The 12,660-nt window shown below is 55.9% G+C and overlaps 1 protein-coding gene across 1 annotated transcript; it reads left to right on the top strand.

Moving 5' to 3' along the window:
- Positions 1–1,649: 1,649 nt before the first annotated feature.
- On the top strand, positions 1,650–7,711 carry LOC123591737 (pyridoxal phosphatase). The gene is made up of 2 exons (XM_045466401.1): positions 1,650–2,366; positions 6,414–7,711. Exons 1-2 carry the CDS (start codon positions 1,793–1,795, stop codon positions 6,728–6,730), a joined length of 891 nt encoding a protein of 296 aa, XP_045322357.1. The 5' UTR covers positions 1,650–1,792; the 3' UTR covers positions 6,731–7,711.
- Positions 7,712–12,660: the final 4,949 nt, after the last annotated feature.

Genomic DNA, 12,660 nt, shown 5'->3' on the forward strand with positions numbered 1-12,660 from the left:
AGGTTGAGGAGACTGGGGCTCAGAAAACGACCCGCCAGACACACAGCAAGTGAGGCATGGACGTGGAAGGAGGACGCGGGTCTGATTCCAGAGCCTGGGCCCGTCCCTCACATCCGGAGCAATTAACTGCCTAGTGTTCCACTTTCCTCATCCAGGAAACAGTACAGCAGTTTCCACCCCAGGACTGTCGTTCCGAGAATGAAACGGGACATTCCTATAAAGACCAAAGCATCACCCTTGCACACAGAAGCGCCCTATAAGCACTGGCTCCCGTGAATGCCCATCCCCCCAACCCCTGGTGTTCTCAGAGTAGGCAGGAAAGGCTCCCTCGAAGAGCAGGGATGGATCTGTCTGCAAACCACTGAGGCTGCTGGGTGCTGCACCCTGAGCCAGACCCCGGCCTCAGCCCAACACCCAGGGAGCTCCTGGGAACAGACACGCAGGAGAGCTGACAATCAGAATCAAGTATAATGGCACCGGGAGCCCATGTGAAACCAGTTAGGGGCTGACCATCGAACCCATACTCATGTCTTTGTGTGTGGAGGGCACAGGTAGGCTTCGTGGAAGAGGTGATTCAAAGAGGAGTCTTTCAGGAGTTGACCAGGTGAAAAAGTCAGGGAAGAAGGAAGAACATTCCAGGCTAAGGAGACCACCTACTACAGGAGCAAAAGGCCAGCGGGCATTGGGGACCAGAAATTATCTGAGCCTCAGAGAGGGTTGATAGGGTGTGGCTTTTCCCAGGTTGCTCCTAGCGGTCAGGTCTTCAGAGCCTTCTCAGAGGTCAGACAACTTGGAATTTTGACACATGCCTCCCCGAGTAGGGACTTAGGCAGCTAAGTCACGCTATCGCTGCTGCCTGAGCCACTGACTAGTGTTGCTCTGGCTCCTTCCCTCCCCAGGGTGCTTAGTGACAGGCTGCCTCTCGCAGCCTGGTGACCCAGTGCCTCTCCACCCTGGCCTCGCAGTACAACCCCTATGTCATTAAAAAACAGCAAATAAATAAATAAATTCCCGGGCCCCACCCAATTAAGTCAGGATCTCTGGGGTGCTGCGTCGCTTTGGTATTTTAAAACAGCATTTGTCAAAGTCACCGAACTGTACATGTAAGATCTGCACATCTTACTTGTATGCAAATTAAACCTCAAAATACATGTTCCCCGGGGGACTCTACCAGCCAGCGTCGAGAACGACTGGTCTAGGCCAAGGGCCCCAGCGCTCGAGAAGACACTATGCGCCTCTCTCCTAATCATACCCACACGCTTCTCAGGACTTGGCTCAGAACCGGAGCGTCCAAGGTTCAGAGGGCAAGGGGTTCTGACCCAAAGGCAACATCTCCCTTAGCATCTGTTTTCCTCCTAGCAACTAAGCTTCTGATTGGCTGGGGAACGTAAGCGCGGCTCTCCGCTCCAGATTTTCTATTCGTAACTCTTTACTGGCCAAGAAGAACGTCAGTTTATCCTTTAAAAGGCTAGTCGGGGTTGAAACTCGGCGGCAACTGGCCTAGCAGAGCTAGGGGGAGGGGCGAAGGGCTAGGCTCGGTCATTATTGGCCCCCGCCCCTCGGCCGCGGCCGCGATTCACCGTGCTCTCCAGGCTCTGTTAGCTCGGGGCCTCGGTCCTCTCCGAGGTTCTTGCCCCCATTGGCCCGCGGGCCAGGCCGTGACTCCGCCCCCTGGCCCTTCCCGCGCGTCGATTGGCAGCTGCGGGGAAGGGGGCGGGCTGCGGGCGAGCGCGCCGTGCCCGCAGAGGGAGAGCCGCGCGGCGTGCGGGCGTGCGAGCGGCCGGCCGGCTGCATGGCGCGCTGCGAGCGGCTGCGCGGCGCGGCCCTGCGCGACGTGCTGGGCCGGACGCAGGGGGTCCTGTTCGACTGCGACGGGGTGCTGTGGAACGGCGAGCGCGCCGTGCCGGGCGCCCCGGAGCTGCTGGAGCGGCTCGCGCGGGCGGGCAAGGCGGCGCTGTTCGTGAGCAACAACAGCCGGCGCGCGCGGCCCGAGCTGGCTCTCCGCTTCGCGCGCCTCGGCTTCGGGGGCCTGCGCGCCGAGCAGCTCTTCAGCTCCGCGCTGTGCGCCGCGCGTTTGCTGCGCCAGCGCCTGCTCGGGCCGCCGGAAGTGCCGGGCGCCGTGTTCGTGCTGGGCGGCGAGGGGCTGCGCGCCGAGCTGCGCGCCGCGGGGCTGCGCCTGGCGGGGGACCCCGGCGAGGACTCGGGCGCGGCCCCGCGCGTGCGCGCCGTGCTCGTGGGCTACGACGAGCACTTCTCCTTCGCCAAGCTGAGCGAGGCGTGCGCGCACCTGCGCGACCCCGACTGCCTGCTCGTGGCCACCGACCGCGACCCGTGGCACCCGCTCAGCGATGGCAGCCGGACCCCCGGTGAGCGCGGGGCTGGCGGGGAAGCGGGTGGGGTGGCAACCTGCGCTTCACCTCCGCGCCGAGGGGAGAGGGGCGAGGAAGGGGTGTCTCCAGGTGACAGGTGGGGAACCGGAGAGATGCGAGGGCGGTTCCCACCCTGCAGGAGCCCAGGGGAGCGTTTTCATGGCCACGTCTGGTAATTCTTGAAACTGCCACCACTCGAGGGTCAGTAGTAGGGTCTCCGTGTAACAGATGAGGAGACTGAGGCCCGTTGCGGTTCAGGGGGGTTGCAGGCGGAATCCAGGTCCTCGACCCCCCAGCCCTAGCCTTACCGAACCAGCCTCAGGGATTCCTGTCATTTTGTCCTACCCGCCATCGGGGTGAGGTCGGAGAGTTGGGAACAAAGCCTGGAAGGATTGTCCCCCCGTCGAGCGGTTGGAACACCATTGGCCGCGGCAGATTGTAGGTGGGTGTGCGGGGAGCCTTAGAGGTGGATGGAGTTTGACCCAGGGCCCTGTAATCTTAAATTACATAACGTCGGAGCATCTCTGTCCTGGGTGTAGAATGGGAATGCTAACCATGCCAGTTTCCTCAGAGGGAGAGTGATCAGGGTGAGTGCCTGGCACATAGTAGGTGCTCAGATGGTGTGGGTTGTATCCAGAGCCCTCTACTGTTAGTACAGAGCTTCATGAAGTACCTTGCTGTTTGTTCTGACTTAGTTTCTAAATTACTCTGGAGCTGGGAGTTACTGTCCCGTTTCTCAGATAAAGAAACTGAGGCTAAGAGAGGGGAAGTGAGCTGCCCAAGAACAGGAAGACCTGAACTTGGCTCTTGTGGCCACCCCAGCCTCCACCCCAGCCCCATCCAAGGCTCTGTTTGCTGCTGTCATCTGGATGTTCAGGCCTGCAGAGGAGGCGGGAGCAGGTGGAGGCTCCTACATCTTGGAGGGTTTGAATCAGTCGAGAGCAGACGGTGGCAGAAGCTGACAGTGGTGAGTGTGTGTGGACAAGTCACTACCCAGGTCAGGAGGCTGAAGGTAGGGACAGATCTCCATCATTCCCTCCTCGCTGGTCACCTGGGCCATGCTATGAAAAGTGAGTTTCTCCCTGGAGGCTCACGGTTCAGGTTAAGACTGGGTTAAGGGGCCCTCTAGGACTCAGGAAGGGTGGTGTAGACGAGCCCAAGCCCGAGAGAGGGGCCAGGCCCTGCCTACGCCTGCCTGCCCCTTTCATCTCTGGCCCCACCTGATTGGGTCACTGGCCCTGTTGATTGTTCCCACGACCTAGAGGGGGAAGCAGAGGCTCAGCCGTGTTTGTGTACAACTGAAAGGCGGCTTTGAAACGGTGCTTTTAAAATATACTAATAAAGGCCCCGTCGTGCGTAAAATCTGAACTAACGCAGCGGGGGTCTCTCACCCCTGTCTCCCCCTCCTTTCCTCTTCCCTGGTGGGTCTCCTAAATGTGTGTTTACCTTCTTGCCCACATGGCGGTCACTTGAACTGGCAAATAGAAATGCCTGCTGTCTGAGGACTATGTCACCACTAAAACACGTGACAGCCTTGGATGACAGGATGTTAAATGAAGTGGGATGATGGTAGTCTGAGGACAGAGCTCTCTTCACAGTTGCCCCTGCCAGGATGCCCGCTCCCCTACGGTAGGAATCCCTGTTGCATTCACTGCTCTGTGCCCAGTGCCTAGCATAGAGCCTGGTAAATATTGGCTGAGGGGATAAAGTGGGCTGGGGGGGGCGCTAAGGGCGGTCAGCTCTGTCCTGGTGGGAAAGGAGATCGCCGACCCGGCCGAGACCAATCTTGAGCCGAGCAAAACACTTTGGGGGTGACTCAGTTGAGCCCTTCCCATCCTGGAAGGAATTTCTAACCAAGGAGGCAAATGGCTTTTCTTCCCTACCCAGTTATCAAGAAAGCAAGCAAATTCTAGGTTGGATGTCAAGGCGAGCCTCCCAGGAGTGTTGCTCCGGGTCAGCTCCGCCCTGGTCCTGTGACCTCCTCCTCCCCCTCCTCCTTTGGGGACTTGCTGGGCTGAGGATTTCTTGTCTTTTTTTTTTAATTTTTGAGAGAGACAGACAGAGACAGATCATGAACAGGGGTGGGGAGGGGTGGGGCAGAGAGAGAGAGAGGGAGACACAGAATCCGAAACAGGCTCCAGGCTCTGAGCTGTCAGCACAGAGCCCGACGCGGAGCTCGAACTCACGGACCGTGAGATCATGACCCGAGCTGAAGTCGCATGCTTAACCGATGGAGCCACCCAGGCGCCCTGAGGATTTCTTGCTTTCGAGCCTGCTTTATCGTTCTGTAACTTTGGCTTGACTGCTCAGAATGTCACCCTTTGTGAAAGGAGAGAGGCCCAGGGCATTTGGGGTCAACCCAGTGGTATACTGACAATTGTTTCATAACTGGGGGGGAGGGGGGCTTAACTGATACCATTTCCCAATTTCTGTGGCACAAGTACTCCCACCATGGCCAATTTCAAGCTCCCAGCATAAAGTCACTGAACTGTGGAGTTGGGAAGGTTTGTGCACACACCATTATACAGTATTTTCATCATTACAGATGTAAGCAATCTCGAGAGCATAGATGATGCTAAGATAATTAGGAAGAAATGAGTTTTGAGAACTTAGTGCCTTTGTTTTCAACAGTTAATTTGACTGTACGTTTAGACGGTAAGTTGACTTTTCATCGTGGCTTTAACAAGCAGTTCACCAAATTCCTGAAAGTGAAGCATTCAGCACTCCCAAGCCGGGACAAGCCGGCCCAGCGCATGACTGGGTCAGACCCACCCGAACACATACCCTTTGTCTGCTGCTCGCGAAGCTGTGCAGCCCCGGATAAGTTACTCAGGGTCACAGAGCGTCAGCTTTCTCATCCGTGAAATGGGCTTCCGTGAGCACCCAGCACAGCCCACTTTAGAATGTGCTCAGTAAATAGTGATTATCATCATCGTTGGTTCAGGGACATTAATGCGAAGGCAGAACCGTCTGGCACAAAGATGTGCCTGTGGGACGGGCACAGTGGACTCATTGTGTGGGGCAGGATGGTACGGGGCTGGGAGTCAGGACTGCCCTTTTCTAAACAGTCCTCCTATTGTTAAATTCTTGGGCATGTCCACAGTTTTGCTTATTATAGTTACTGGGGCCGCGGACATCTTCAAGCATGTAGCTTTTTGTCTCCAGTTTGAATTTCTCTGCCTGTGATCGCTTTCCCGGCCAAGGCCGACTGGGGCAGAGGTGCGAACGTTTCTGTGCCCTGCTGCGTTCCAAAAGGGCTGTGCCAGTTTCTGATGCCAGGAGCCCACATTCCTGTGGCGGTAACCACACTGCTGTCCATTAAGTACTTTCCGCTTTCCAAACCGCTTGCCCCTGCGAAGCCCACAGCACCTCTTGAAGGTGGGCAATTATCACTTGGATCCTCCTTTTCCAGTGAGTCCAAGGAAACTCAGAGAGGGTCACGTGGCTTGCCCAAAGAAAGGCATACAGCTGCCAGGGTCCAACAGCGAACCCCAGACGGGACTGGCTGAGCCAGGCCCGGTTACACGCAGTGGCTCATTCAGCCCCTACCGTGCCATGTTAGAGATGGGAAAACGGAGGCACAGCGAGGTTAGGTGGCCTTCCCGAGAAGGGCGGAGCTGATGGAGCCTGAATCCAGGCATCTGGTCGCAGTCTGTACTCTTAACCACTCCACGAAGACTGGGAAGATTTTGACCCATTGCCGTGCCTCTTTTTTTTTTTTTTTTTTTTAACGTTTTATTTAATTTTGAGACAGGGAGAGACAGAGCATGAACAGGGGAGGGTCAGAGAGAGGGAGACACAGAATCCGAAACAGGCTCCAGGCTCTGAGCTGTCAGCACAGAGCCCGACGCGGGGCTTGAACTCACGGAGTGTGAGATCATGACCTGAGCTGAAGTCGGCCACCCAACCGACTGAGCCACCTAGGCGCCCCTGTAGTGCCTCATTTAACCCCCGTGCCACGCCGCCTCCCTGGAATTCTGTTTCCAAGCCTGCATGCCTCCCCCGCGACTGCTCCGCACTGACCACGTCTCCATCTCCCTGCAGGCACTGGGAGCCTGGCTGCTGCAGTGGAGACAGCCTCGGGCCGCCAGGCCCTGGTGGTGGGCAAGCCCAGCCCTTACATGTTCGAGTGTATCACGGAGCACTTCAGCGTGGACCCCACCCGCACGCTCATGGTGGGTGACCGCCTGGAGACCGACATCCTCTTCGGCCACCGCTGTGGCATGACCACCGTGCTCACGCTCACAGGCGTCTCCCGCCTGGAGGAGGCCCGGGCCTACCTGGCGTCTGGCCAGCACGACCTCGTGCCCCATTACTATGTGGAGAGCATCGCGGACTTGATGGAGGGGTTGGAGGACTGAGCCCACCTGACCAGCAACTGCAACCCTCCACCCCGATCCCATAGATGGAGGCGATGGGCCAAGAGCTGCCGGCCCCTGGGCCCCGTTTTCTGCAGCCTGGTGGGGTTGGGACCCAGGGAAGGTGTTAGGGCCCTCGCGTCCCCTCCCAGTGGTGGCTGGGCACTCTTTGCCGTTCCGGAGGCTGTCCCCCTGCCCCTACCAGTTCGCCCTGGCCTGACCCGGCCAGGTGGCCTTATTTCCTGCCTCGTGAACTCCCCTCTTTGAAATCTGGGCCTTGTGCCCACTGAAGATTTCCCCTAACCCTGAGCACTTAATCCCCAACTCCTTCCCTGGGGCCTCTAGAGCCCTTCCTCCCTCCAGTCCTGGCCTTGGGTTCCTGCTGACCAATCAGAGGTCTAGGGAACCACCGGCCATTATCGTCCTGATCCCTGAGTGGACCAATCAGAAGGCAAAGTGACAATGACCCTTCCAGGTCCTCACTCCTGGGTAGACCGATCAGAACACCAGGTAATAATGACTCACTGGTCTCTTCGATCCTAAAGAGAACAACCCAGAAGTCTGAGAGAGCGTGGCCTCTTGACAATCTGGATCTGACTGGACTAGCTAGGGGTCCAGATTTCTGTCCACGCGTGTCAAGTGCTGAAGGCACCCACCCCTCCACAAACGTGTGATCCGGGGAGGGCCCACCCAATGGCTCTGGGGGCTTCAGTGGCCGAGAGCCCCACGTTTCCCTGATCATAGTACTGGTATCAGTCCAGCGTTGATGGTGGCCACGGTGGGGAGGGGGGGCTTTTGTGTCCCCGTGTTGTCAGTGTTTGCTGTGCCACTTTTCCCCCGTGCCCGCCCCCGGCTATTTATTTATTTATTTATTATGTATTTATTTTCGTGTGTCAGTGATGGTGGGGGTGGGGGCTGGGCCTTCCCGCCACTTCCGCCTCTGTCGTAACCAGCCGTCCCGTACTTAATAAAGTGCGAGCGGGAGAGCCTGTGTGGCCTCGAGTGTGTGTGGGCCACGGGGCGGGAGGAGGACCCCCCCCCCCCCCCGCCTGGGCCGGGTCTCCACAGCACTGGCCGGCTTGGCAACCTTCCTCCGCAGGAAATGACCCACCCCGGTCCCAGAGCATTTTCTTCTTTTTCTAGATGTATTGATTTGTTCTGAGAAAGAGGGAGAATCCCAAGCAGGCTTTGGGCTGTCGGCACAGAGCCTGACGTGGGGCCGGAACTCACGAGCTGTGAGATCATGACCTGAGCCGCAGTGAAACCAAGAGTGAGCGTCTTAACCCACTTAGCCAGCCAGGCGCCCCCTCGGAGTGTTTTCCTGTGCCCTGTCCTACCTCAGCCCAGTAGCGCTTGATGCCCCGCTGGGTCTTTACGTCCTGATGTGTTTCGGCCCTTCCGAAAACTCAGCCAGTTTGTATCGCTCGGCCCCTTTTGCCTCTTGGGGAATGAGGATCAGAAATGGCGGTGTTAACTTACACGGCATCACACATCTAGAAAGCATGATCTCCTGAGACAGGGTTTGAACTCCCGTTAGCGGATTCCAGGGGGCTACAGCGCCCTCTCTGCAGAGACCCGAGGGGAAGGAGGTCCTGGCTCTCCGGGAGCTCAGGTGAGATCCTACACCCCCCATCCCACCCACCTTCCGGCTCCCCTCCCGCCTGGGATGCTCCTGTGACTCCGCCCCCCCCCCCCCCCCCCCGCAGTGAGCTGGCTGAGGGGCTGCGGGCGGGGAAGTGTCACGATTGCTCTAGGCCTGACTGTCACTGATTGGCTTGTCGCGAGCTTGCACAAGGCCTTCCCGCTCAGCCTGTTCCCTCCTGTGTAAAGCGAGGGGTTCGAGGTCTGGGCGATGTTCTCCAGGGTGGTTCTTCTGGGGAAGAGAAAGTGGTGACTGAGCCCGGCTGCATCACGAAGTCAGAGCCCATTTTCCCTCGCGGGGACTTCTGGCTGTGACAGGAACTCAGCTCGGCCTGGCTAAGGCATGAGGAGTTCATTGTCGGCCCCTGCGAGGTGCTCCAGCCCTCCGGGTGCACCCGCCTTTAGCTGTGTTCATCCGACCGACTTCCGAGGGCTGAGGCCACATGCCCATCTCAGAACCTGCGCCGGAGGGGATAGAGCAGAGTTCTTGGCTAGCCTGGGCCAAGTTCCCGCCACCCCACCCCCCACGCCCCCGAGGAGTGCCCACCTCCCGGCTCCGCTCCGGACCTAGCGGCCCCTCCCCACCGTCCCTAGTGGACAGAAACCTGACTTCCTTGAGCGGAGCACAGGGTGGCCTGTGAATCAGAAGGGGGAGGCAGCCCAGTCCCAGGAAGTGACTCTTGATTGGTTTAAAGCTTGAGTCTGGTTATTTGATTCCCCGGCTCTCCAGTGATTGGTTTAGCCATGGACTTGCGGTGCACTTCTGACCGGCAAGACATGAGGGGAGGGCTGTTGGGAGATCCTGGGAATGTTTGCCCCACTTTCAAAGAAGGACATCGTTGGGGGTGCCTGGGTGGCTCAGTCGGTTAAGCTTCCGACTTTGGCCCAGGTCATGATCTCCGGGTCCTCGAGCCCCACGCCCACCTCTCTGCTGTCCGCTCAGAACCTGCTTCAGATCCTCTGTCTCCCTCTCTCTCTGCCCCTCCCCCGCTCATGCTCTCTCTCCCTCTCAAAAATAAATATTTTGAAACGAAGAACATGGCGGGAGGAGGGAAACACTCTTCTGGGCTTTGGGTGTGGAAGTTGTTGGCAGCCATTCTGTGATCATGAGACCCACCCAACAGACTTCTCCACTTCAGGTGGCAGAGCAGAAAGATGGGAAGAACTTGGGGCTGGCTGTTTCCCCCAACTTTTCAATTTTAATTTTTTAAGTTTATTTTATTTATTTTTGAGAGAGAGAAAGAGAGAGACAGCGAGAGGGGGAGGGGCAGAGAGAGAGGGAGAGAGAGAGAATCCCAAGCAGGCTCCGTGCTGTCCACGCAGAGCCCCACACGGGTTTGATGTCATGAACAGGGAGACCATGACCTGAGCCAAAACCAAGAGTCAGACACTTAACCCACCGAGCCACCCAGGCACCCCCAGAAAAGTTTTAAACCAACAGGAAAAGTGCAAGAAAAGTACCATAAACATCCATATGCCCTTCACCTGGATTCCCAGTTAATATCTCAGGGAGCTGATGACCCCAATCCACGAAATGAAACAACTCCTTCCCGCTACACTCTCTGGTGTCCATAGTTTCCCGGTTTTGTCTCCCTCCTCCACCCCCACCCCCACCCCCATCCACTACCTTCTTGGTGACCAGAGGCCTTAGAGGGACTTTCTGGTGACTGCATGATGTTTCCCTTTGGAGGTGGCTGTGAGGCCAGTGACAGGAGCTCAGATTCACTGAAACCTGAGCTCGGCCTAGCATCACCTTCCCGCCTAGCACTCTGGTGATTTCATTTTCGCCATTCAGAGGAACCACAACCAAGGGATGGTCCCTGTGTGTGGCTTTTCCCTCATTTCCTTATATGTCCAGTAGACCAAGTCCCCGCGAATTGGAGTCGTCTCTAAATTCCATGGGTAACTTTTACCATGAGTAACTCAGCACCACACAGCTGCCACGTGGCGCCTCGGCTACTCGGGAACCGAAGGTTCCTCATCCCTGCCCTTCCTTTCTCTTCCCAAACCACATGTTTCCATGAGCCTGGGCGGTTCTAGCAAATCCCACTTCTCCGACACCACCTAAAAGGGAAAGCTGTTTCCTCTACCCGCAGAACACTTCTGACACCAGATGTATGGGTTTTCCTGCACCGAGGAAGTCTGTAGCCTTCTGTGGACAACTGGGTGTCCTAGAATTCGATCCTGGCACCACCCAGAGGTAGTGAAGACTCCACAGGTCCACAGGTTAAGGGTCCAGTCCCATGAGACTCCCTTTCCCCCCACCTCCACCTTCCTCCTCCCCTCCCCCCCCCCCCATCAGATGCCACTCGAACGTCCTGGGTGTCACCTGAGCTTCTGACCGACTGGCTATAAATTGGAAGTTCCCAAAGCCCCCTTCTCAGATTCAATCATATGCTGTAACAGCTCACAAAACTCAGGGAAACACTTATGTTTACTGGTTTATTATATAATAAATGATATGTAAAGATACAGATGAACGGCTGGATGGAGAGATGCACAGGGCAAGGTCCAGAAGGGTCCCAAGTGCAGGAACTTCTCTCCCCATGGAGTTAGGGTGATGTATGCCTGCCAGGAACTTCCAAGGGATTTAGGAGCTCTGTGTCAGGCACCTGAGTCAAAGACCAAACATTAAAACAAAAGACGTTCCCAGCTCTTTTGTCACTTAGGAAATCCCAAGGGTCTTAGGAACTGGGGTCAGAGACCAAATATACATTTCTTATTATCTCATACCCCCCAAGTTTTATTTTTTACTGTTTTTTTTTAATGTTATTTTTGAGAAAGAGGAAGTACAAGCTGGGGAGGGCCAGAGAGAGAGAGAGGGGGGAACAGAGGATCCCAAGCAGGCTCTGTGCTGACAGCAGAGAGCCTGATGCGGGGCTCGAACTCACAAACCAGGAGATCATGACCTGAGCTGAAGTCAGATGCTTACTGGAGCCAAGCAGGTGCCCCTTCCCCAACTTTTAATTCAGAAAAAAATGTTTGTGGGTTTTTTTAATGTTTATTTATTTTGAGAGAGAGAGAGAGGGGGCATGAGCAGGAGAGGGGCAGAGAGAGAGAGAGAGAGGGAGACAGACTCGAATCCCCAGCAGGCTCCGTGCTGGGCCACCCAGGTGCCCCCAACTCCCCAAGTTTTAGTTTAGAGAAGTTTCAGAACAGCAGAAAAGGTGCAGCAGTGGGATAATGAACCCGGATCCCCAGTTGTCAATATTTGACCAACTTGCTCAATCACCCTTTGTATATATTTACATTTTTCCACTGATTCACTTGAGAATACTTTGCAGATGTTAACACTGTTCACCCCAAATCCTTTAGCTGGCCTCTCCTAAGGGCAAGGACTAGTCCTGGATTATGGCCACATAGAAAAGCTAGGACTGTCTCCGCAGCCATGCTCCACAATCATACAAGAACCCAGATCCCGGATGATTTCATCGAGCCACTGAATTAGCTGCCACGGAAACCTCCTCGGTCCAGATTTTTGTGATGTGAAAGTTTCCCTTAATTTTAAGATGATTTCTGTTGATGGGGCACCTGGGTGTCTCAGTCAGTTAAGCGTCTGACTTCAGCTCGGGTCACGATCTCACGGTTCGTGGGTTCGAGCCCCGCGTCGGACTCTGTGCGGACAGCTCAGAGCAGTGAGCCCGCTTCGGATTCAGTGTCTCCCTCTCTCTCTGCCCCTCCCCCACTTGTGCTCTCTCTGTCTCTCTGTCTCTCTCTCTCTCTCTCTAATAAACATTTTTTTATAGTTTTTAGAATGATTTCTGTCAAGTTTTCTGTTACTTGCCACCCAAAAACTCTCCTGATACGCAGGCCCCAGGCATATTCTAGAAAACATTAAAATGAACCCCCTTCCCTTAAGTCCCACATTAAATATAGGCGAGGCGGGGAGGTTGCTATGCATTTCCAAAGTATTTTTATACGTTCGTTGGAGACATTATTTGGCCATGGGGATCTAAGGTAGGAGTGACCAACCTCTAGGAAGACTTGGACACACTTTTGAAATAAGAAAATTCAGGGGCGCCTGGGTGGCGCAGTCGGTTAAGCGTCCGACTTCAGCCAGGTCACGATCTCGCGGTCCGTGAGTTCGAGCCCGGCGTCGGGCTCTGGGCTGATGGCTCAGAGCCTGGAGCCTGTTTCCGATTCTGTGTCTCCCTCTCTCTCTGCCCCTCCCCCGTTCATGCTCTGTCTCTCTCTGTCCCAAAAATAAATAAACGTTGGAAAAAAAAAAAAATAAGAAAATTCAACCCAAGAAAATTGTTTCCAAATGTTTCCGTTTTTACCACCACCAGGTT

The sequence above is a fragment of the Leopardus geoffroyi genome, chromosome B4, assembly GCF_018350155.1.
Source record: "Leopardus geoffroyi isolate Oge1 chromosome B4, O.geoffroyi_Oge1_pat1.0, whole genome shotgun sequence".
Classification (NCBI taxonomy): Eukaryota; Metazoa; Chordata; class Mammalia; order Carnivora; family Felidae; genus Leopardus; species Leopardus geoffroyi.